This window comes from Oryx dammah, unplaced genomic scaffold (genome assembly GCF_014754425.2).
Source record: "Oryx dammah isolate SB20612 unplaced genomic scaffold, SCBI_Odam_1.1 HiC_scaffold_20, whole genome shotgun sequence".
NCBI lineage: Eukaryota > Metazoa > Chordata > Mammalia > Artiodactyla > Bovidae > Oryx > Oryx dammah.
In genome coordinates, this window is record NW_024070204.1 from 61,034,248 (window position 1) to 61,060,278 (window position 26,031).

At 43.0% G+C, this 26,031-nt stretch overlaps 1 protein-coding gene and 1 non-coding gene across 5 annotated transcripts in view; one reads left to right on the forward strand and one right to left on the reverse strand.

The window, feature by feature from the left end:
- Positions 1-26,031, forward strand: part of OCLN (occludin) — a 49,534-nt gene that overhangs the window by 20,133 nt on the left and 3,370 nt on the right. For all 4 annotated transcript variants that reach the window (XM_040262664.1, XM_040262666.1, XM_040262665.1 and 1 more), the window contains exons 5-8: positions 14,484-14,629; positions 21,483-21,698; positions 23,179-23,350; positions 25,733-25,774. In XM_040262664.1, the coding sequence (XP_040118598.1) occupies positions 14,484-14,629; positions 21,483-21,698; positions 23,179-23,350; positions 25,733-25,774 (576 nt within the window). The remainder of the gene's footprint in view (positions 1-14,483; positions 14,630-21,482; positions 21,699-23,178; positions 23,351-25,732; positions 25,775-26,031) is intronic.
- LOC120879741 lies at positions 10,199-10,301 on the reverse strand. The gene has a single exon (XR_005724885.1). It is a non-coding gene; the product is annotated as a U6 spliceosomal RNA (small nuclear RNA).

Sequence of the window (26,031 nt, forward strand, 5' to 3'; positions counted from 1 at the left end):
CATGTTTGCACACTGGATGTTTTGTAGTCAGTTAAGTTTGTACCAACATTGTTGTATTTTAAATGCTTAAAGGCTCTGTTAGTTAAACTTCTAAAGCTTAATTTTTTTCTATTATGTCCTCAAACCCCAGATTGTTACTTTTTCTGAATTAAAAAGTATATATATGATTATTTATCTGATTGGTAACTGAATAATTTTTCAGATACTGTGAAGTATGAAGAAAATTCTGCCATCTATAGTTACCTTTTTGGTGTATTTTCTTTAATCCTTTTCCTCTCCTATTGCTTATTCTAATTCAGAAGTATGATTATAGTTCTTATCAGTGTCAAATTCTACCTTTTTTAACTTGCTCTTAGAGGCTTTTTTATCACATCATGAAATATTCCTCAAAAAATTTGTTTTAAGAATTTTTTTTTTAATGTAGACCATGTTTAAAAGTCTTTATTGACTTTGTTACAGTATTGCTTCTGTTTTATGTTTTGATTTTTTGGCCTCGAGGCATGTGGATCTTAGCTCCCTGACCAGGGGTCGAACTCCCACCCCTTGCATTGGAAGGTGAAGTCTTAACCGCTGTACTGCCAGGGAAGTCCCCTCCTCAAAAACAGTTTTGATAGTGTTAAAAACTTTTACTGAAGTATAACATATATATCCATATACACACAGAATAAAGGACATTAAGTACACTAAATTTAATTGTATGGCTTGGTGAAGTTTTACACATAGAAGCCCATTTGCAATCAGCACCTAAATCAAGATATAGTACATTCCAGGGTCCAGGGTTTCCTCATGCCTCTTAGTCAGTATCCCCTAGGGGGTGATGACTCCTCTTATTTTGCTCATATCAATTAGATTTGCCTATTCTTAACCTTCACAGAAATGGAATTATGTGCTGTGTGCTTTTGTGTCCATTCAACATAATGCTATGAGATTCATTTATGTTGTTGGATTGGTCGATGTGATACATTTTTATTTTTGTATGTTTTGGCAAGATAAAAGCTTTCTAATTACTCCTTTTTAAAAAAAATCCATGGCCAGAATTATAATTTTTCAAAAAAAACCCCCAAAAACAGAAAACCACAAAACGGGGCAGTCTGCCTCCCATCCTTGTGTTTCCATTTGTCTATTTCTGGGTATCTTTCCCGCCCTCTCCCACACTCCTAAGTGCTCTTCTTAGTGTCGTATAATTCCTTTCAGTGCTTGATTTCCTGAAAAAAAAAAAAAAAAAAAAACACTCCCTGCTTTTTTATGCAGAAGTAACGTGCTGATCACACCATTCTGTCTGCACCTCACCCTTTTGCTTTACAGTGTGTCCTTTTTTAAAAAATAAAATATTTATTTACTCAGCCGTGTTGGGTCTTCGTTGTGCCACGTGGACTCTCCAGTTGTGGTGTGTGGGCTTATTTGCTCTGCAGCGTGTGGGACCTTAGTTCTCTGACCAGGGATCAAACCCGAGTCCCCTGCATTGCACGGCAGATTCTTAACCACTGGACCACTTAGGGAATTCCCAACAGGGTCCTTTTTGTGGAATCGTTTTATTTCTTTACTCATTTACTTTCGGCTGAGCTGGGTCTTTGTTGCTGCTCTCGGGCTTTCTCTGCTTGCAGCAGGTGGGCTCAGTAGCTGTGGCAGGTGGGCTTAGTTGCCCCACAGCATGTGGCATCTTCCCGGATCAGGGATCAGACCCGTGTCCCCATGCACTGGCAGGAGGATTCTTGACCCCTGGGCCATTAGGAAAGTCCTACAGTGTGTCTTGGTGATCTTTCCTCACCACTTGATAGCCTCTTTGTGGTATGGATGTACCATGGTTTATGTAATCATTCTCATTGGTGGGTGTATTTGTTGTTTAATGTTACAGACAATGATAGGATTTAAAAAAAAAAAAAAGAAAGCTTGGTATGCCTTGTAAACATGTTTGTCCATGTATATACTTCTGTAGGCTGACTTTCCTATAGTAAAACTGAGTTAAGGGGTATATATACACACATGTCTGTAATTTTGATAGTGAGAAATTGCCCTTCAAAGGAGATGTACCAATTTATACAGCTATCGGCAATGTGTGAAATTCTGGTTGTACATACCTTTCCTAGTAAAATTCCCCTGGAGAGATGTATTTGACCCATCTGTATTGTTGTGTATTAGGTTTTCTCCAATTTTTGACCAGAATAATTATATAATAATAAAGTCATTTTCTTACAGTAAGTATGTGTAACGTTTTTTGAAAATGGAGAAAATTGATGTTGAGGGTAACTTTGCTATTATATAAGCAGAAAGCATTATTATTATTTTTTAATTTATTTTCAACTGGAGGACAACTGTTCCACAGTATTGTGCTGGCTTCTGCCACACATCAACATGAATCAGCCATAGGTGCACACACACATCAACATGAATCAGCCATAGGCGCTCCTCCCTCTGGAACCTCCCTCCCACTTCCCACCCGATCCCACCCGTCTAGGTAGTCACAGAGCAGCGTGTATCTGTGGGCTCCCTGAGTCATGCAGCACCTTCCCACGGGCCATCCATATGTTTCAGTGTCAGTCTCTCCATTCATCCCACCTTCTCCTTCCCCCACTATGTGCCTGGGCTCACATAATGTGACAAAACCAGGATTGGAGCCCCAGTGGAGCATTTCCACGTGAAAGTGCTTTTAGGGAAAGCTGTAATGCTTATATATTCTCTCTCTCTAATTGGACTCGAGTGCACAGAAATTGACTTTTCCCCATTCTTTGTTCATGACCTTGTCGTCTTTGGTCCATTCATAACCTTCTCGTTGTATTTGTTGATTTGTTTCATCATGAACACCGATCATCCTGCCATACATCCTACATTACTAGGTCTCAGTTACATTCGCCCTCGTGTTCTTCACCCTCCCCCCCACCTGCTTCTGCCTGCTCCCAGAGGTGAGCTGTCCTGGCGGGCCTCCCCTGCTTTCATTTGAAAAGACCACGATGTGTTCCTTTCCATTTCTGTTGTCTTGATCGCATGGCTGAAGCGCTTCTCGGTGCTAGGAAAGGGACTCTGATTCCACTGTGATCAGAGTAGATATCCTCAGATGTTCTCCCACGGAGCAGACTTCCTTGCCGGTGCCCTAAGTGTACTTACCAGCTCTGCAGGGTAGCATTGCTTTAGAGGACACCTTGTTTAGTCTCAGGTGAACAGCCCTGAAGGACTGGTAGTCTTCCCCTTTCCTCCACTCTTGCTGTGTGTGCTGGCTTCTCTACTTAGAAGCAGTGTATCAGGGAGGTAAAATACCAGGGTCTGAATTCCAGCTTCCCTGCTTCCGCTGTGACTCTTAAGATCAGTTCTGTTCTTTTTAACCTATGTGTATGTCAGGGAAGCCTCGTTTGGAGATGATTCCTGGTAGAGGGACAATGGTGGACCCTAAAGCTCTGGGTTCGAGTCCTGATTCCAGCACTCTTTGGTAAACAGATTAACCCTTCTGATCCTCCGTTTTCTTATCTATGAAATTGGCTGTATTATTTGGTCTGCCACTGAAGACGAATGTGAGATGCCTATGGGAAAATGAAGACCAGTAAAATATGGCTGTCTGCCTTACAGGGAGAGTGAAAGGAAAACAGCTGATTGTGCAGAAAAGAATTTTGCATGAGTTGCATGAGTGCCCGTTACAGTTGACAAAAACAGAGCTTAAATTAGGAGAGGTAAAAAGGAATTTATCTGCAACATTTCAGGTGGTGATTTATGAAACCTAGAAAGAGCTGAAACAGCCACAGAGGCAAGGATGTGGCTGTGTATCAGGAACAGCTGGAGTTAGGACTTGAAGGCCATTGGGATCTGCTTTCTCATCTTGATTCCCTCCTGCCTGGTAGGCTTCATTTTCTCACATAGAAGGCGAGCAGAAAGCAGCTTCATATCAGTGCTTCATCTAAGACTGACCGGGAGAGGAGGCGCTGATGAATGAGTAGGCCTGGGTCAGGTGGCCATTCTCACGCTGAGCACTGTGCCCGGGACAGGGCCCTTCACACATCATCTGGCTTGGGGCGGTTGCCACAGTTACTGTGTGGAATGGGGAGATGGTTTCTATGGAAACGACTATAGATGATACTTACTACCTGAATATGTGCTACGTGGATTTTTCTTTTTAATATTTACTTATTTTCTTTTTGTTTATTTATTTGATGTGCTGGGTCTTAGCTGCAGCGTGTGGGATCTTTAGTGGGGCATGCGAACTCTTAGTTGTAGCATGTGGGATCCAGTTCTCTGAACAGGGATGGAACCCAGGCCCCCTGCACTGGGAGCTCGGAGTCTTAGCCACTAGCCCACCAGAGAAGTTCCTGCACTACACGGATTAATTGTAATTGCCCTTTTATTTTTTATGTCTGTGTCATCTGATCAGGTTTAAATGCAAAGTGCGACTTGAGTAGCTGTGGATGAGTTTCTGAGAAGCTTTGAATGTGCCTGCTTCACCCCAGTGCCCCTTAGTACTCTGCTGGCTTCTGTCTCACCTCAGTGCCCCTCAGTATTTGTTGGCTGCTCCTGGAGGGTGTCAAACTGCTCAGATCCTTTTCTGTCCCTTCCAGCTTGGTCTCACACAGGACAGGGGACTGTGGTCTGAGGAGCTGTATCCCACCAGCACAGTGAGAATGCTGGTACTGGACTGTTCAGCCATGGGCGGTGGAGCTGAGGTTGGAGGGGCTGATACCCTTACACCCATGAGTATGAGTGGTACATGTTAATCTTTGTGTTCAAATCTCTCTTCCCCCTCCTGCATTTTCAGAAGGTCATAAATATAAATATCAGTATATACATCTTCATTTTCTGTAGAGTAAATTCTTAGAACTTGGGATCTGGCTTTGGAAAAGCACAAACCTACAGTAAATATTAAAGAACTGATTGTAAGATGTGTGTACTTGAAATTAGTTTTAGCTGATAGTTGATACCTGCGATATTCTGGCGAAATAGTTACTAGAAGTTAAGCACTTCGTTTTCAGGTGCTCCTGTGAGTAACTTTGGTTTTGCTTTGGTGAAGTAAAAGAAAACAGAGTCTAAGAGCAGCATGGGCCCTCAGGTCATCCAGTCTGTCTCAGTGAACTTACACGAAGGAGGCTGAAGCCCTGCGAGGTGGGCACAGCAGTAAGTGGAGACTTGGTGGTGACTCCGTGCACGGGGGCCAGGGGTTTAGACTCTGCTGTCTCAGTAGTCTTCAGTGCAGTACGTCAGGCTGGTTTGGGAGCTGAGCTCCACTGTCTTAATTTTGGCAAGAAAGTTTTTAAAAGAGTCACAGTAGCTGCTGCCCTGGAGATCCAGTGGCTAGGACTCTGAGCTCCCACTGCAGGGGCCATGGGTTCCGTCGGGAAGCTGTAAAAGCAAGGTAGGAGCCACCATTTCCTAAATAGCCATTATAGGTGCAGCCGCTCTGTACATTATTCTTACAATCCTAAGTGCAGTCTTTACAGTGTGGATACTCTCCTTATACGAGGGGACACTGAGGTTTGCAGAGGGCTTCACTAATCTGTCTTAAGCCTGACATACTTACCAGCAGGATAAGTCTTATATTTGCCTTTGTAACGTGTGTTTTTTGGCGTGTTTGCCTCTCAGATCTCCAAGCCTCCGTTTTCTTTGCCAGTAGAATTGGGGGAAATAGTTCAGTTAATAGCACGAACATTAAAATGAGGTAATATGTGTGTAAAGCGCTTTTCCCTACCACAAATCAGCGTGCCAGTTTTCAGGGAATGTTTTCTGCCTGTCTCCTAAGTTGCACATTTTCTTGCACAAATCTTGCCACATGATTTATATGTCAGAAGCAAGAACAGACTATATTTGGAGAGAACATCCCATTAACTGTTTCTCCATTGTTATCAAGTAGTAAGTGAAGGTGGTTAAACACGAGCCTTTTTTTAAGTAGGAAATGCTTAGATCTAAAAGTTAACAAGTGTGATAGTTAGCCTTATTTCTAGAAGTTTCTAAGGCTTTGACATTGTGACGCAGGGCTGTTATAATGTTGTTCCCAGCACTTACCTGTTAAGGTAGGAGCTAGTGGGGAGGATCTGGCTGGGTGTAGAGAAGAGGCACGGTCCTGAACACTGTCCTTTGTCGTCAGCCTTGGCTAGTTTTTGGTTTCTTTGGACTCCGATGAAGATAATCACTTTGCCTGTTCGTTTAGTAGGTTCTTCTGTGTACATCGGGAAAATAGAAGTTCCATCCACAGAATATGCTGATCCTGTAACAATGAAAGGGCTTAGGTCAGGGCCAACACATAATTGATTAATTCCCAATCAATTTTAGCTAGAGGAATAATTGTGTTAGTATTTGCAATGATGGCATGGAATAAAGGAGCTTGGGTAAGAACACCCAAAATATAAATACATTTCATGGTTGGTTGCAGTTGTTAAACTGTTGTTCTTCCTCTTACTTGAAAGGTTGCTATGAGATAAGAATGGATGTTTTTCTGAAAGGTGTAGGCAGGCTCTGCATCCCATCTCCTTCCACCCAGGCGGAGCAGGTGACTAGGACGCGGTGGTGGCGGTAGTCAGAATTAGAAAGCTGAAGAAACTCGAGTAACTCTTATATTTTCGGTCATAAGTCCAAGCGTTCTTTAACGTGAAAGCAGTCCTGTGGGCTGCCGACAATTGGTATACTGGGCTCTGCCCCTGGCAAAGGTTTTGCTGTTATCTGTGGCTTCGGGAGGTGGGGAGGGTGAAACGGAACAAGAGTGCAAGTGTCCTATCTTGGGACTGACCTTCAGAGCCCAGCAGCGTGGAGGACAGAGACCCTGTCTGTCCAGGGCATCTTGGGGAGCTGGCGTAGACTGTTGTGATGGAAGGTGAGCCGTACTGGAACTGCTGAGTGTCTCTGGGGCTCTGAAAGCAGGGATTCCTAGATTTCCAGCACTCAATATAGTTACCTATAGTTCAGTCACTTAGTCTTGTCTGACTCTTTGCGACCCCATGGACTGTAGCCTACCAGGCTCCTCTGTCCATAGGATTTTCCAAGTAAGAGTACTGGAGTGGGTTGCCATTTCCTTCTCCAGAGGATCTTCCTGACCCAGGGATCAAACCCGGGTCTCCCACATTGTAGGCAGACGCTTTACCGTCTGAGCCACCAGGGAAATCCAGCACTCAATAACTGAGTCAATTCTAAATATAGGTATAATGGTCTAAACAGGGCAATTGTCTGTGACATAGAGGAAGCCCCCTCCCCGCTCCATCAGTGGTTCTCAGACCTCCCCCCAACCACCCCTGTTTCTACTGCAGCAGATCTGAGATGGGGCCTGGAAACTTGCATCTCTGAGTTCCTAGGTGACGTTGATGCTGCTGGTCTGGGGACCACATTGTGAGCATACTCCACACTGTTCTGTGGAGCCAGACTGCAGCCCTAGTCCCGCCAGCCCAGGGGGTTTTGATTTAAGGTATGCACGTGGGCTTTTCCAGGCAGGGCAACCTTAGAACATGTTGATGTTATAGGGAGTGCTGTAGTAAATCGAAGGGGATTTGGAAGGCCAGGTGGTGACTGGCATTGGCTCAGAGATCTAAGGTGTGCTGTGCCTGTGACACAGCTGCTGGGGAGGCCAGCACAAGACGCACGAGTGCACAAACGCAATCTGCTCCACGGCCTCCCTTTCTAGAGCCAGGGGCCTCAAATGGGATCACTCACTGAGTGTAAGCTTCTCCACCTCACCCCTTCCAAAGCTCTAGCAATACACTGACTCTTTCAGAGCTTCAGAATTCTCTTTTGCTGGTGTATGTCACCTATGGGCAGCCTGTGTCTGGATAGGGAGCGTTGTGTTTGCTGACTCCCCAGGGCCAACTGATCAACATAAATCAGTCAGACTCTCAAGCCTAGTCCATGATCTCTTTCTTTGTGGGATAAGTGTATTTGGGAGCGTTTGCCTTCAAGCCACCGAGGGTGGAGAAAAGTCTGAGGGAACTTTCCAGGGGCAGAGCCTTTCCAGAGGCTCTTGTTGGGGGAGCCTCTATGAATGTAAAATATCAGAAAACAGGAAAAACGAGTTGGACCACTTCATGTTTTGAAAACTTGTAGTGCCAGGGCACATGGCCGGGAAGGTGGGCCTCACATTGTAAAACTGGAGTACAAAACCTCAGGTTGTAAAACTGGAGTTGAAGGCGCTCCTCCCCCGACATCAGGTTTATTTTTCACTTTAATCACCAAGCAGAAAAAGCCCTCCCTGTTTGAGAGAGGTGTTCCTACACTGACGTAAACAAAGGTAAGATGACTGGTGCATATATTCATAGTAATTTTGTGTCCAGAACAATAGTCTGGTAGGCAAATAAGACTCTTCAAAATGAATTCACATTGTATCTCATTCGTGTGTGGCGAGGAGGTAAGGCTGTGAGGATGGTTCCTTTTCTTACAGGGATGAGATGGGTGCTTCTTGCCATATTTAAATTACTGAGGTATCATTTGTTACGTCGGGCGGCAGGTGGGCCGGGTTTACATTCCCTTTCCACCATGTCACCTTCTGTGTGACCTAGAGCAAGTTAACTGAACCTTAGAGGCTGAATTTCCCCATCTGAGTGTGAAGATTGTTGTATCTTACTGGGCAGTGGTGAGGAGCCAGTGGGGTCAGGATTGCCTGGCATGCGAACTTCCCTCTCCTCCTTAGAGGTGGGTGACTCCTCTCAGATGGCTGCGCCAGTCTGACTCCCTTCCTGTGTTGTGTGAGCAGCTTGCAATGTAGATGGAACCAAGAGCAAAACGGGGCATGGCTTTTCTTGGTCCTTTCTGCTTGTACTAATTCTAGATGATTTGTGTGGAGAGAAAGGATTTCCCCCAACTTTCTTTTAGAGGAGAGAATTGATCTAAAACACTCTTGACATTTTTTTATTTCCCTTGACCTTTTCAATCAATTCCATCCCTGCCTTCAAGGTGGAGATGCTTGCTCGTGCACCAGAAATGTTGAACTGCCTGGTATGGCAGCTCCATCCTCATCCCAGGGAGGAAGGCTCAGTGCCAACAGGTCCTGGGAAGAGAGCTATGCTGAGCCGCCCTGTGTGTGCCCCTCCTTTGGCACCCCACAGGGATGTGGGATGTTTTCATTAATTCTCCAAGGGCTGTTACAAAGGTTTTTTGTTTTTTTTTTTCACAAGTGGCATAGACCACTTCTAATGAGTATAATTAAATTCTGAACAAAATGTTGTCCTCGATATAACTGCCTCTTGTGAAGATCTTTTGAAATTATTTCATTGGAGTTTATTTCATTTTGACATTTTAGAAATGTCTTTCTTCATTGGAGTATGACTCCTAGTAAAACTTGCTGTCATTTTAAGTTGATAACTCTTATTCCTAAACATGGTCGGTGAGAGTGCCTGTCCTTTTGGAATTTAGCCTCTGTAGTGTGCCTGTTTGGGACTCTGATTGGCTAGCGATCTTTTTCCTCCTTAGCCTCAGCCTCTCTGAGTGTCTTCTGCTGTCTTGTCTTTCCATTTTATATGAAAAAAAACTCTTGTCTGTGGGGTAGGGGTGCCACTTGGACCAGGAACTCTCCAGGCAGATCCTAGTGAAGAGCGGCCAGCTGGGCACTGCCCTGTGAATTTCTGGGCCAGCAACACCCTTTTCCCTCACCACCCCACCTTCCCAGAGAGCCTGGGGGTGGATCACCCTCAGGCCCAAGGCTCTTCTTAGCCTCACAGCAGCAAATTCCGGTGTTTGCTTGACTCTCAAACTTTACTTTCCCCTAGTAGAAGACAGATCTTGCAGAATTTTGTTTTTCACTCTGCTTTCTTTTGCCCCTAATTTCTTAGACCTGCTCTGAAGTTCCTTGAGGAAGACTTCACCATTTACTGTTCAGAATTAAGCCAAATTTTTCTCAGGTTCTAAATCTTTATAAAAACTTCCTATAGTTATGAAAATGATAGGGTTGTTTGTTGTTGTTTGTTTAAAGAACTTTGGCTACCTTGCGTGGGCATTGTGAGCTGGCTTGGGATCCTATCAGTAATAACAGTGAGTCTTGGAAATCCCTGTTCTCACCATAGGACACATAAGTTGAGGACTCATATAATGACTGATACTGGTGGCTTCCCCTCCTCCTCCCACTGTCCTTTGAAAGCAGAGGTTTATACTCACTTCGCATTGGTACCGTGAGAAGAAGTCATATTTTAGCTTCTTCAGGGAAGACCTTACTCCTGTTTTACAAACACGTTTTCCCTCTGCCTCTAGACACTTAACTCCTTTCAAGGACAAGGTACTTCTTCATCTTTAAGTCTGGCTGGGCATTTTTGTCAGAAAGACTTAACACATCACATGTGTGCATGTCATGCTTGCCCAGGGGCCATGCTAATAATCTTCTCTTATTGTTCTAATTTTAGTGTAAGTAAGCAGCCTAGATAGCATATTCAAAAGCAGAGATATTACTTTGCCGACCAAGGTCCATCTAGTCAAGGCTATGGTTTTTCCTGTGGTCATGTATGGGTGTGAGAGTTGGACTGTGAAGAAGGCTGAGCGCCGAAGAATTGATGCTTTTGAACTGTGGTGTTGGAGAAAACTCTTGAGAGTCCCTGGGACTGCAAGGAGATCCAACCAGTCCATTCTGAAGGAGATCAGCCCTGGGATTTCTTTGGAAGGAATGATGCTAAAGCTGAAGCTCCAGTACTTTGGCCACCTCATGCGAAGAGTTGACTCATTGGAAAAGACCTTGATGCGGGGAGGGATTGGGGGCAGGAGAAGAAGGGGACAACAGAGGATGAGATGGCTGGATGGCATCACGGACTCGATGGATGTGAGTCTGAGTGAACTCCGGGAGATGGTGATGGACAGGGAGGCCTGGCGTGCTGCGATTCATGGGGTCGCAGAGTCAGATGCGACTGAGCGACTGAACTGAACTGAAGTAAGTGTTAGTCACTCAGTCTTGCCTGACTCTTTGCAACCCCATGTACTGTAGCCCACCAGATTCCTCTGTCCATGGAATTCTCTGGGCAAGAACACTGGAGTGGGTCACCATTCCCTTTTCCAGGGGACCTTCCTGACCCAGGGATTAAACCCTGGTCTCTTGCATTGCAGCTACCAGAGTATTGCTCCACCAAAGCGAGCACAGCCTTGAAATTTTTTGTGCATATGTGTGAAAGAGGTTGAAGTAACAAAAAACTTGTACTGGAGGGTAAAGTCAGTGGTCAGGCTCTGCAGTTCTGCTGACTCTAGTAAGAGAGAAAAGAGTTCAGCCCAGAAGAGCTCATCTGATAAGGCAGTAGAGCAGAGGTTTGTGCAGCAGACTCCAGGCACTTGCTTTTCGCCAGGTCCTGCCTGGGCTGGGCAGGACTCAGAGGAAGGCAGGCAGACAGCTGTCCAGGGAGAGGCAGTGGACTGAAGCTGAGGCTTTCAAGTATTTAAATCCCACGTTTCCATTTACCAGGTGTAGGTCCTTGAGAAAGTTGTCGTGGCACCCTGAGCCCTTGCTTCCTCCTTCATTGAGTACCTAGTATTGTTACTTGAAAATTGGGTTCACCTCTTGGTGGGTGCTGAGTTAAAGACACAACCAAGCCATCGATCAGAAGGAAGAATGTACTGTTACTTGGAGCGAGTAAGGAGAACACTGGGGATCTTTTCCGAAGCAGCATCTTTCTGAACAGCGAAATTGAGGAGGTTTTAAGAATAAGTTTTAAGCAAAGGGTACCTATGTATTTGTGAAGGGGCTTGAGCAGGGGAGAATTCGGTATGGAATATGGGGCAGAGGTTGACAAGAGTCCAAGCTTTAGTTGATTGAAGTCGGGAGTGTCAACATCATTCCATCCTCCACCTGACTGGGAGCCTTAGTTCACGCGAACCTCAAAGATATGTTGAGTATCCTGTGAGGAGGAACTGGGACAAACTCAGAGATATGTTGTATATCCCTTGAGGAGAAACTAGAACCCTGCTTTATCACTGCACTGTCATTTGAGTGTCTTTTTTCTGTTCCTGCATGCCTTGGTTCCCTCAAGATGGTTAATTACTGAGATCTGCGTGAGAGTGAGCATTGTGGCCACGCTTAGATCACAAATGGCCTCTCTTACGTCAGGAAAACCAGTCCTGGTTCTTTTCCTGCAGGGATCCCCTCACTTACCTGCTTACAGATAGAGTGTTAGGGAAAGATCACTTTACAGGTTGAGGGACCCCCTCACTTTACCTGTAAAGGTGTACCTACTGAATGGTCCCTCAGTTCAGTACATGGCATGCTGTAAGCAAGCAGACGACGGTGGCTTAAAGAGCGGTCTACTGCCTGCTGCAATTAGACATGTGGGAGCAGCGGCACCCTGTGCGTAAACAGTTCTGTCTTCATTACACATGTGCTCTGGTGGGAGGTGTGTGTGCACAGGTGCTGGCGGGCCAGGAGGAGAGGGAGGGGCCTCTCCCAGCAGGGGGCATGTGGGGAAGGCCCTGGGAGGTGGTGGCATGACTGCTACTTGGTAGTGAGTCAGGACTTGAAGTCTAGTTAAGGATTAGCTGGCAAAGAAAGGAGGAAGGTGAGAAGTCTCTGCAAAGACACTCAGACACCTCTTTGGGGAGGTTTTGGTTTCCGGTTTGCCATGATCAGTAGGAATTCCATGAGCTCTGCACCGTCTGCTAAATTTGTAGAGAGGAAAGAAACCTGGAGAAGAGTTAAATGGGTTTTTGAGAAAAGGAGGTCTTTTTAAACCTAATATGCCTTTGGCTTGGCCGGGCCTCTGCCCGTGACGCTTGGTGATGCTGTTGAGTCCTCAAGAATTCAGTGGGCGCCAGGAATGGTTCCCACCCGACTCCCCGTGGTGGGATCTGAGCACACTCCCTGGTAATCCACCCACTGGTTTCCTAGTTGCTGCCAAACTCCACTTTCAGAAGGAAATGATTCCATTCCTCTCTGAGTCATGGGAGTACTAAACAATCAAGAATAAATACCTCTATGTACTTCAAGGGGTGGATAAATAAATATCTTGTAACAGGTGATAGAGCAGAGATAGGAAAGAAGCAGGTCAAGTTTTAATGCTGTGCTTTATGGATAGCAAGATGTAAAGTGTGTGTGGGTGGCCAGGAACTGCACTGTGTTGATGCTGAATCTCGTTGCAAAGACTTACATTGCAAAACAACCCATTAAAAGTCTCTTATTCCCTTCAAATACTTGTAAAAATTCTTTGTTCAGTTCCAACAGCTTTGATTCCAGAAACCAGCATCTCCTGAGTTTTTATTGTGCTGTGATACCTTGTCATCTCATTTTGTCAGAACAACTTTATGAAGCAGGTAGCTTCTCCATGTCTTGGAGTTGAAGTGATTGAGGCTTTCTAGAACTTGTAGTCAGCAGATCTGGAGTGAACCGAGGTATTATAATTGGATGCTGCTGTTCTCATCACCAAGCTAAAAGAGTCCCACCAGTGCTGTTTTTGAAAAATGGAAATAATTTTTTGATTATCCCCCCCTCCCACCTTAGTTTTATTCCCTTACTTTGAAACAACTCTGACTTCTCTGGGCTTAGCAGTTACTTTTTATAGCAGAGTAATTAATATGTGAAGATTTTTAGGTGAAATTTAAAGTCTTAGATCTACTGCATGAAATCTAATAGTGTTAAAACTCTAATTGGTTATGATTATTATATATAGATTTTCTCCCAAAGGTTCTCTGGGAAACCTTTCATGTTAACAAGGCATGATCTCCACTGTGTATTAGTTCTTAGGACAGATTCACTCACGAGTCAGCATGGAATAGGAGGGAAGGTAGAGAAGGCAGTGATAGGCTATTAGTGGTAGAGCCATTGAAAACATGGAGGGCGAATAAACAGATCTTTTGTGACTAAATCAGAAATCAGTTTGGGCTTTTTAAAAAATTTTATGTGTTTTTGTTTGTGCTGGGTCTTTGTTGCTTTACAAGCTTTTCTCTAGTTATAGAGGGCGGGGCCTACTGTCTCGTTCTAGTTCTCGGTGTTGTGGGCTGCTCTCTAGTTCTCTCTCGTTGTGAAGCATGGGCTCAATAGTGTGGCACACTCGGGCTTAGTTGTTCTGGAGCATGTGAGATCTTCTCAGATCAGGGATCAAACCCGGTCTCCTGCATTGGCAGGCACTGAGCCACCAGGGAAGCTCCTGGACTTCTTAATGTGGTTTTAAAATGCCATGTTTAGGGTGAATGGATTAAGAAGAACCAATATTCTTTGCCCTGGATTAGTGGTTTTCCAAGAGTGGTGCTCAGACAGCAGCATCAGCATTACTTAGAACTTGCTAGAAATGAAAATTCTGACTGTAACTCTAGGGCCAGATAAAATGAGATTAGTCTTCCTAAGATGGGGTGGATAATTATTTCATCTAATCAGATCAGGATGAGAATCAGATAATTAGGATTTTTTTTTTCTTCTTTGTAATTGATTCTGGATTTGTTAAACTAACAATAGCACCATTTCTGTGCTAATTTGACTATTAACACTATATAATAACAAGGTCATCAGATAGGTTAATAGTATTTAATGAGCCCAGTAAACATTAGATAATTTTATATATGATATTTTTCTTCCATTTCTTTCCCCCTTTAAGTTGCAGGCTAAGTAATAACTGAGTCTCTTGGCACTGTTTCCTTAGGTTAAAAACGTTTCTGCAGGTGCACAAGACATGCCCCCTCCCCTCTCAGACTATGTGGAGAGAGTGGACAGCCCGGTGGCCTACTCCTCCAATGGTAAAGTGCACGAGAAGCGACCGTATCCAGAGTCTTCCTATAAATCAACCCCGTAAGTAATGTCTTCCTTCTTTTGCTAGAATGAGTCTGAAAAAATGAGATTTGCATGTATTTATAGATCACTTGCTATTTTGTGCCATTCAGCTTGAAGAAAAAAGAAACATCCAACAGTTTTCACAAAGGCTTAACAGCCTTACAGGTGCAGAAAATTCATTCTTATTTCTGATTTTGAAGTTTAGATAAGGGTGGAAGGGTGTTGTGGATTGATGGCAGAGCTAAATGTGGTTCTCAGTCTCTCTTCCTGCCTGGAGTTATTATATCTCTTTAATAGAAGGAAGAGATTACTCATTGGTCAACACTATCCACATACATTTTTATTAAATTAGAACACTTCATTTGCATTCCAGAATTCTGAGACTCCTTTGCTCTGCTGTGGTGATGGTGGTTTAGTTGGTAATTTGTGTCCAACTCTTGCAACCCTATGGGCTGTATATTGGAGGCAAGAATATTGGAGTGGGTTGCCATTTCTTTCTCCAGGAGATTCTCCTGACTCAGGGATCACATCTGGGTTTCCTGCATTGCAGGCAGATTCTTTACTGACTGTGTCACCAGGGAATCCCCTTTGCTGTGCTAGATCCTTCATCTTGCTGGAGGACGTGAAGCTGATGAAGCCTCTAGATTTTGTTTTACATGTTAAAACAAAGAAAGCCTCACAGTGAGTTTCTGGCCTAGAGGGGGTGCCCTTCAGGTTATTGAAATAGTATCCCTGTTGTGGTTCTAGGTTACCCTGAAGCTGAATTATAATTTACTTTAATGATAAGAGAGATATTGAGGATGTTGTTAAGGACTTGAATGTAGTTTTTGTCTAAGGATGATAAACTAGTGTTCCTGTATATAATTCTAGAACCCCAAGTTCCTTCATAGACCAAAAAAATTAAACCTTCTCTTTAGCCAATTGGGTCCTTCTACATTAAAGGTTTATCCGCTAGTGTTCAAAGTTTTATTTCCAGCCGCCACTAGTGGGCCAAGTTTGTTGAGATCTACTCTGAGTGTACAATAGTTTGGGTGCCTGGAACCCTATGGGATGACACTGGTAGCTGAGTTAAGTCTGGGATCGGTTTGAGAATGCTTTATTATTACCCTGGATTGGAATTTGGAAGTAGGCTGGCTTTCTGCCTTACCCTCCAGATACTTTGGTTCTTCAGATTCTACCTTGCTTTTGATTTCAATTGTGAATGAGGAGTGAAGAACATTTTCTCTATTCTCCTTCTTCTCTTTGGATTTTGACAAAAACCAAGTCACATGAGGCTGTGAGAAGAGGTGCGCGGTAGAGATGTAGTCCTTGTAAAAGTTTCAAGCTAGGGCTTGCACGACTTCCATGCATACAAAATAAGTATCTCTAAGGCATCTTGTGACCAGCTGTGCCTCCCAGTTAATTGTAAGGCTTGCAGGGCTCCACAGCATCCCCACATGCTGTCCTTTTTCATGAGAATGAAGATTGTCACAGATTCCTTTGGAGCAATTTAAATACCTTACTTAGGGACTTCCCTGGTGGGCCAGTGGTTGAGAATCCGCCTGCTAACGCAGAGGACATAGGTTCGATCCCATACACCTCGGAGCAACAGGCCCGGGTCCCACAAGCCCAGGAACTGCAACAAGAGAAGCCACTGCAAAGAGAAGCCCATGTACCCCAATGAAGAGTAGCTCCCGCTCTCTGCAACTAAAGAAAACCCTCACGCAGCCATGAAGACCCAGCACAACCAAAAATAAAATAAATTTTAAATAAATAAGTATCTTACCTTTTCTTGACTAAATCAGCACATTCATGATGTAAAATTTAAGAGGAGCAAAAGGGGATCCCTTTGTCCCCAGCTATCTAGTTCCTCTCCCCAGGAACAGCTAGTGTTACCAGTTTCTTTTGTGTCCTTCCAGAGGTTATTTTAAATGAATATGCTGGCCAAGTACATATATTGGTTATTTTTTCCTTTTAAAAAGTAATAACATATTAGATGCACTGTTAGCAGTGTATCTTAGTGATTGTGCATATCAGTATACAAAGTTTGCTCATGTGTTTTATGTCTGCATAATACTGTAGCAGATGGGTAGACTAAGATCTGTTCTATTAATCCCACATTGATACACACTTTTCCCGAATGTTTTGTTATTATAAACCTCAGCAGAGAATAAACTTGCACATTGTACTTTTACCAGTTTGCAAGTATGTGGATATATCTGGAGGAAAAATATTAAAAGCAGAATTGCCAGATTAAAGGAAATTGCATATATGATTTTGATGGGTATAGTCAAACTGTACTCCATAAGGGTTGTACCAGTTGGTACTTCCAGCATACACCCAGGTACTTTTTTGAAGATCTGGAAAATGCAGATATGATGCTTAGGGTTCAGTTAGTCAGCTCAGTCGCTCAGTTGTGTCCTACTCTTTGCGACCCCATGAATCGCAGCACGCCAGGCCTCCCTGTCCACCACCAACTCCTGGAGTTTACCCAGACTCATGTCCATCGAGTCGGTGATGCCATCCAGCCATCTCATCCTCTGTCGTCCCCTTCTCCTCCTGCCCCCAATCCCTCCCAGCATCAGAGTCTTTTCCAATGAGTCAACTCTTCACAGGAGGTGGCCAAAGTATTGGAGTTTCAGCTTCAGCATCATTCCTTCCAATGAACACCCAGGACTGATCTCCTTCAGAATGGACTGGTTGGATCTCCTTGCAGTCCAAGGGACTCTCAAGAGTCTTCTCCAACACCCCAGTTCAAAAGCATCAACTCTTCGGCGCTCAGCTTTCTTCACAGTCCAGCTCTCACATCCATACATGACCACTGGAAAAACCATAGCCTTGACTAGACGGGCCTTTGTTGGCAAAGTAATGTCTGTGCTTTTTAATATGCTATCTAGGTTGGTCATAACTTTCCTTCCAAGGAGTAAGCGTCTTTTAATTTCATTAACCCTGCAGAAGGGCAGGATGGGGGTGGTGCTAAGGGAGATGAATGCAACAGTGTGTTGTAGTGATGAACTTGCAGCCTCTTGGGGGTAATAGACATTGTTGACTGTTGTCCATGCAGAGCACCGAGTGCTGTGGAGGATTCAGTGTACATCTATCTGACGACATAGGGGATGCACATTTAAGTCATAACCTGCCTTTCCTCAGGTGTTTCTTGAAGGTGTTTAGTAACCCACAGGCACCTCTCCTCACTATTTTAGTGGATAGAGAAAGAATTAGAATTGGGAACATTGTCTGAGGTCCAGGTTAAGAATGTGGTACCTCAATACTAAGATATTTTCCCCCTAAAGCATAACATACATTCAGTCAAGAACACTAATCTTGATATAAGCTTGATGAGATTTCACGCATGTGAACACTGAAGTAACTACCACCATATCAAGAGAGGCATTTCAAATGTTCTGAAACATTCTTTTCTTCATGAATACTTTCCTTTCTCCATCACCACTATTTTGATACCTGACACCATATCGGAATTCTTATAAAATGGAATCATAACAGTAATTACTTTAGTGTCTGGTTCTTCTTGCTCACCATAATGTCCTGACCTTAGAATATTAAGACAGTTTGAATTAATCCCGGAGAAGGCAATGGCACCCCACTCCAGTACTCTTGCCTGGAAAATCCCATGGACGGAAGAGCCTGGTAGGCTGTAGTCCATGGGGTCATGAAGAGTTGGACATGACTGAGCGACTTCACTTTCCCTTTTCAGTTTCATGCATTGGAGAAGGAACTGGCAACCCACTCCAGTGTTCTTGCCTGGAGAATCCCAGGGACGGGGGAACCTGGTGGGCTGCCATCTATGGGGTCACATAGAGTCAGACGTGACTGAAGTGACTTAGCAGAATTAATCCTGGATTAGGAAACAGCAGAATGTAGCTGAAGATAGTTGCTTCTCTACCCTTTGTGAGTGGATTTGGGAGATAGTAGGTACACTCCCTCCTATCCTGTTCACATCCAGGACAGGTATGTGTGTGGTAAGTTGATTCAGTCCTTCCAACCCTGTGCAACCCCATGGACTGTAGTCCCCCAGATTCCTCTGTTCATGGGATTCTTCAGGCAATAATACTGGAGTTGCTATGCCTTCCCCCAGGGGATCTTCCTGACCCGGGGACTGAACCCAGGATGAATTAACCTTTGTAAGTCAAAGAAGTAGAGTGTTTATGCAGTGCAGAGCTTTCAGGGCAGGCTGACAGAGTGCCAGATGAGATCATTGGCTGCGGCTACTGCTGCTGCTGCTTCTAAGTCGCTTCAGTCGTGTCCGACTCTGTGCGACCCCATAGACGGCAGCCAACCAGGCTCCCCCGCCCCTGGGATTCTCCAGGCAAGAACACTAGAGTAGGTTGCCATTTCCTTCTCCAATGCAAGATCATTGTCTGGTAGCTGTATTTAGGCTGGTAGGATAATCTCTTAGGATATTTATGCAAGTTGTAGGAATTTGATGATTCACATGAGGCCCAGAGATGGCACCAACTTCAGGCATAGCATGATCCAGGGACTCAAAAAATGTCAGGGCTCTTGTTGCTTTACTAGTTTTATTCTCAGTACAACTTCTTTTGTAGCAGGCTGGCCATGCACATTCCTCAGGCTGCCCTGATCTGATACCCCTGGATTCAGAGTGAAAGTTCCTTTCCCAAAACTTACATGTCAAATCCTAGTGAAAACATTCTGATTGGCCCTTTTTGGGTCTAGGAAGATGGAGTTGTCTGGTTGACAAGGCTTGCATAGTACCCTCAATGATATATGGCGGCTTTAAAATACCATATATATTATGGACATCATTCCTAAGTCATGGCAGTGATGCAGTCAAGCATTTTGTTTCTCTCTCTCCCAGATACTGGGTGTCCTCAGAAAAGAGGATTCTTGTGAATGTCTTTTCAGTTTAGTAATTAGCTTGAACCTCTGCCATATACTGGGCCAGGTACTCCTGGGAATATGGAGTTCGTGTTCCCATGGAGGTTGCAGTCTAACACGAGTGGGTGAGATATAGCAGGAAAGGCATGTGCGTGTGAGAGAGAGAATAAAACAAGTATAAAAAAGAAATAAGTCAAAAACTACAGAAGAGCAGATTTCCACGCCTAGGGGACTGAGTCAGATACTAAGGAAAGTGTACAGCTGTTTGTTTCTGGGTTGTGCAGATTTTTGACCTAATTGGACTTGTGTCTAAAAGCAGGTTTGTAGACTACTAAGAGTGCACCCATTCCCTAACTCTTAAATTTATATATGCTACTTTTCTTGCCAAGCATTTCATTTTTAGCTTTTATGCTCTATCAAGTTACTGTTTAGTGTTTGAAAGGGTGTAGGAAGAGGGGAGATGGAAGACTTCTAAGAAGATTTATAATATCAATATATAATATAAAATTATGGGAGGAGGCCTGCCTTACAGTTTCGGGGTTTTTTTTTCCCCAATTTCCTTTGCCCTGAGGCATCCCCCCACCCCCACTAGCCCCCAACCCCTCAGACAAACCCACTGCATTCTAAAGGTTTTGTTTGCCACCTCAAAGCTAGAAGCATAGTAGCTGGCAGAGTGTCTAGGAACTCGTTAATCATTCACTCACAGAGAAAGTCACATTTTCCTTCCTTTAGAGGTAGTGTTAGCAGAGCACTTAAAGCCACGTTAACCTGGATAGAATTTAGAAAGAAAAACTCAATACCGGGATCACCTCCAACTACCCCCCTCCTTTCCCCATCACCCACTTTAGGCATCTACAAGAAATTAGTAAGTGTGATTAGAAGTCTTAAGACTTTGGCAACAGAACCAAGCAGTTTTGGATCACCTAGAAAATAGTCCACTTTGTGGATAAAACTCAAGATGACAGTTTCTATAAGTTGACAGCAATAACAACAACAACCAAATTCTTCTTGTAACTAGTTGACCTGAATAGCAAGGCTGATGTCGGAAAGTCTCAGGTGCCTGTTTCTCCTCTTGCCCTTCTCCAGCTCTGCTGCTGAGAAAAGTGCAGCTTTCCATTTCTGTTACTCAGAAGTAGTCAAGAGTTGCCACAGCTCTTGGTCTTTTATTCCATGTTAGGCTTTTTTTTTTTTTGGTGCTTGTGGCAGAAACAGTTTATGCAATTAAAAATCTGATGCAATATTAAATAATTGGCATTAGAAAAATAAGTGTAATGGTAATGCTTCCATTTCAATCATTCTTCAAGGCTTCAGGCTTAACAGTGCAATTTAAAGAGGTTTAAAGAGGTCTTGGCTGAGCCCCTGTATGTCCACTGGAAATTATTCAACATTGTTAATCAGCTATTTTTCAGTATAAAATAAAAAGTTTAAAAAAATAGGTGTTAATGAGTCCTTTCATCTATTACAATATAAAATGCTTTTTAGGTTCTTTGCTGTTAGTTTTAGTTTAAAATTTCAATTTGTTTCATTTTTCATCATTGTATCTTGAAAAGCGAAGTGATATAAAGGAGTCTAAAATTAGTATTACGGAGAGCTTATCTCTGGGAGTTGGGCCCCAAAGGGAGATAAAGATGTGCTTTCCTCTCCCCACTCAGCATTCCATGGAACTGGAAGAACCTGTAGAAAAAAAAGGCGATTGTTATCTTCCTAACAGCCTTTTGTGGAGTATGTCCTGGGCACAGGTCAGGTCAACACCTCTTCCAGGTCTGTGGGAGTTTCCTAAAGTGAAGTCTTATATCCATTTTACATAGAAGGTTGACTAACGGGCTCCCCTTACAGGAGAGCCTTAAAGGGGCTCGTGTGTATTAGAGGAGCTGTGCTGGTGCCAACCTGAGCACAGGAAGCTGGGGATGGGCTCGGCCCGGGGCAGGTGGCTGCTTGAGCGCAGGCCCACGCGAGGGTGCTGCCGCCCTCTGTGGTCGCAGTGCTCTGACAAAGGGCGGTAGTGCTCACGGACAGATGATTCCTGTTTTGTTAGGGTGCCGGAAGTGGCTCAGGAGCTGCCATTGACTTCACCTGTGGAGGACTTCCGGCAGCCTTACTACAGCAGCAGTGGTAACTTGGAGACACTTTCAAAAAGGGCTCCTGCGAAGGGCAGAGCAGGGAAGTCAAGGCGGGCAGAGCAAGACCACTATGAAACAGACTACACGACGGGAGGCGAGTCCTGCGATGAGCTGGAGGACGACTGGATCAGGTACCAGAGCATCTCTCGCTGGAAGCCCTGCAAAATCCCATGGTTTTGGTGGTGTTGCCTCCTTGCCTAGGGTGGGTGGTGTAACCTCATTCTTTGCCAACCAGGGCTGGAGACAGGTTTTTGTTACATTGCACCCCCCCCCCCCCCTTAGTACCCTTTTGTAATAAAGATTGACATGGAGGGAATGTGTTTATATTTAAAACACTTTCCATGCATCCCCGCAAAATGACAGACTTGGCCAGTGCTGTATACTTTTACCAGTAGCCACCCAAGAAAGTTCCAGACTAGTGTTACGGCTCTTTCTTTTGACGTTTACTTTTAAGTTAAGCTTTCATGATGAGACCAGAGATTCTTTTAAAAGTTTAATCCAAAGGACTTTGGCAAACAGATTTGTAAACAATTGAGTTAACATTTTAGTGTTGTGGTTAAGTTACTTTTTGTGTCAGTGGTTTGGTAATAGTCCAGCATTGATCGCCAGCTGTACTTGGGTATGACCTATAGCCTTTTGGCCCAAGTATTCTGAGGACTGGGACACAAATCAGAAATATTTGCTGTGTGAATTGTGGTGAATCAAAACATTGCTTCTCAAGCTGTTAGGAGGGATGGATAGGGCAAATAGAGCTAGAAATCCCTTACTCACTGGTGGCTCTCATATCTCGTCCCACCTTGCCCCTCGAGAGTTTTGGTCTCATTTAGCCGCCTGTCTATAAAATGTTTGCCTATCTTGTATCGTGCAAGATTTAAATGCAAACTTTTAGAAATTCTGAATACTCATTTCCCTTCTGAGCAAATCATTTAATTTCTCCCCTCTTTAAAATGAAGATACCATCATATGTAAGGAATAGCCGGCATATTGAGAGAAACAAGTGATAAGAATTTCAGGGTTTTTTCATAGTTTGACACACTGTCAGATTATCTTTACAGTGAGCATGCATTTTCATACATGGACCTTTTCATGTCTGCTTTTACAATCAAAATGATTTCTGTTAAGGAAAAACAAGACCCGCCCTCCCATCTTCCCACCAAAAAAATGCTCAAAACCATCTGAAAACTACAGATGGTGGCAGAAAACAGCCACCTTGATCAGCTGCTCTGCCACTGAAGGGCTGAGAATATCCTTTGTGTTCATAATTCCAGTTTTAAGACTTTAAATGTAAGCGTCCGTTCTCCTGTGGTGTTGTGTATTCAGAACAGATGAATTCCTAAGACCATCCTGAAATTTCATAAATTATTTTCAACACTTATTTCTAAAAGTCAATAAGCAGAGTTTTAAAAAAAGCAACAGATGAGCATCAGTGTAAGAAGCATAATCATTCTTAAAAGAACTTCTTTGTATCCCACCTGCCCCTATCCATAAGCAATAGCAACAAAAAGAAAACCAAGAAAATGTCATTCTCCACATGCCAACAGCTTTATTATCTTTGTGGAACTTAAGTCTGCTAAGGATATATAAGAAATCATTTTCTCTCTGAATTTTTAGGGAATATCCACCTATCACTTCAGATCAACAAAGACAACTCTACAAGAGAAGTTTTGACACTGGCCTGCACGAATACAAGAGCCTACAAGCAGAACTTGATGAGATCAATAAAGAACTCTCTCGTCTGGATAAAGAACTGGATGACTATAGAGAAGAAAGTGAAGAGTACATGGTAAATTCAAACCTGATAATTAGATATTACATAGAATTTTATTCTAGTCTATGGGGCTACATTATCCTTTGTACTAGTATTGATACAGGTTTTGCTAGTAATTACCAAACTAATTTCATTGAATAGTAATTGAAATCCAGTCTTAAAGTCTTTTTGAAATGGAAGCGTGTACTAATATAGTTAAGATTTATAAAAAAATAATCTGCACATATATCCCTTCCTGTTTAAAAGAAAATAGCTACATTACTTTTTCTATTTATAAACAGAAAAGAGTTTATTCTTTCTGTAAAAAAGAGTTCGCTCTTTCTGTAAAAAAAATTCAAATAATACAGAATGGAATACAGAAAAATAGATTGCCTTAAATTTTTTCAACCAAAATATTAGTTGTTAAAATGTCCCCTCCCTCCAGAAGTATACCTAAGAAGAAATCTTTGATAAAGAATCATGTTTTACTTGTATCCTTCCTGCCTTTTTTTTTTTTTTTTTTTTTTAACTCAACAGTGGTTTGTGGCTTGTCTTTATTTTTTTCCCTTGATCACCTGTCTGGGGTCGTGTCTGTCCATGTAAAGTTACTCTTTACTTCTTAAGCCCCCTCTCTGTGTTGTGCTCTTTGGAAGGAAGTCACTCCGCATAGATCACACTTAAGAAACCAGGGAATTATGCTCCAGCTCTTTAAAGGCAGTATACGTACACAAGTTATTTGGAATTTGTCTCCACAGGAAATTTGTCACTTCCATTTATTTAATCATTTTTATCACTGTGGATGCGGGGATATCTGTTCTAAACTTTAGCTTACAATCCAGCACTGCTTAGTTTTGTTGCTTGAGTTGCTTTAGCGAGGACTAGGAGCTCAGTTGCCTCTTGTGTTTCTTTGACCTACTCCCTACGTTGTGAAGGTTTCTCTTTTTAAATATTGCTTATATTCTGCTGTTTTATTCAACAGCAGTTTATCAACAACAGTTTATGGAACACAGTGGAAATTTGAAAGCATTAATGTGCTTAATTTTCTTTTAAATGAATCTTTATCAATAATAAAGATCTACTTGCTGAGAAAATATTTTTATATGTTAAAAAAAACTTCATTATTTTCAATTTCGTGATTCTACCATAATTTACTTAATAGTCATTCTCTATGAATAGACTTTTAAGTATGTCTCCCTCCCCATTCCCCCCACCTGCCCCTACTAGTGAACCTACACTTGTGAAGCTCTCCAGCCTTGTGCACTTACTTGCTTATCTGATGGGACGAATTCCAGTATGTGAAATTGCTGAGTGAAAGGTTATGTACGTGTAAACTTTTGTTGCAAAACTACCCTCCAGAAAGATTATATCAACTGTATTATCCCCTAGTAATGCTCTAGAGGGCTTCTGTGACCCACATCTCACTAATATTTTATGCCTGAAAAGTGACTGCCTTGTGTCTTAGATACCAGTATTTAACCTTTTTTTTTTTTTTTTAAATCACATCATGTATTTATTGGAACTTCATAGTCCTTTTATGAAATACTTTTTGCCATTTTTAATTGTGGTGATCTGCTTGCTGGTTTTGAAGTAATTGCTTCTTATATAGTTTATGGCTTTCTTTTCTGTCTTCTCTATGGTGCTGTAAACCTTTCTCCATCCATCTAATGCTTATTCACTGTTACTGTGTGCTTGATGTAGAAGTGCTGAGGTTAGAAAGGTAAATCATGTTTCTACCTTCAAAGAGCTCATGTTAAAAAGAAGAGAAACGGACACCTAACAAGTTAAACACTGGCCCTAATGTCGTGTTTACAGTATGTATAGAAAGTACTGTAACTAAGTGCTCCGAGAAGGAATAAAGTCTGCTGAAAGCCTGGAGAGTTGAGGGGAGGCTTCACTGCGAGGTAACTATGGCAGATTCTCCAGACAGCAGGGGAGGTACATGAGAACCTCATGAGTACAGCTATAAGGGAACACAATGGGGATCTGAAAGCATTAATGTGCTTCATTTTCTTTTAAGGAATTAAAGTGAAGGGCACTGGAATGATAGGAGACGAGATCAGTAGAGAATTTAATGGGGTGCTGACACCAATTTTATCACGGTAATGGGATCAGAGCTTTATGGGGTCCACGTAGTACGGGGACTGGCATGGGGAGAGACGAGAGTCACAGACAGAGAGTTACCTGCTGGTGTGAATGCAACGTGAGAGGCATCTCGATGTCGTGAATGTCCCGTAACTGGATTCCTTCAGGCCCTCCCACTGACTGTAAAGGTTTTGAGAACTTTAAGACTTCTTTATTTTAGCTCCTTATATTCTTGTCATAAGCTGACAGTTTTTGCTCCAAAGTATAACATCAGGAGTGTTACTTTTGAAAGAGAAAATGCCCCACTAAACACATTCCTTTGTTTCTTATTAATAGGCTGCTGCTGACGAGTACAATAGACTGAAACAAGTTAAGGGGGTAAGTATCCTAGATTGTAGGATTCTTTTAGGAAGACCTTTTCTAGAATGTGTCTTTCATTTTACCTTTAGAGAACTTTAGATACTCTCATATCTTGTCACACATAAAACAGTTGTAGACAAAAGGCCCTATAATTGCAAGATGAAAACTATAAGAAGTTGGAACTTAAAAAATAAAACAAACAAGTAAAAAAGGAAGTTAAAAGTACTCAGATCATAAGTATACAGCTTGGCAAACTTTCACAAAGCAGCCACACA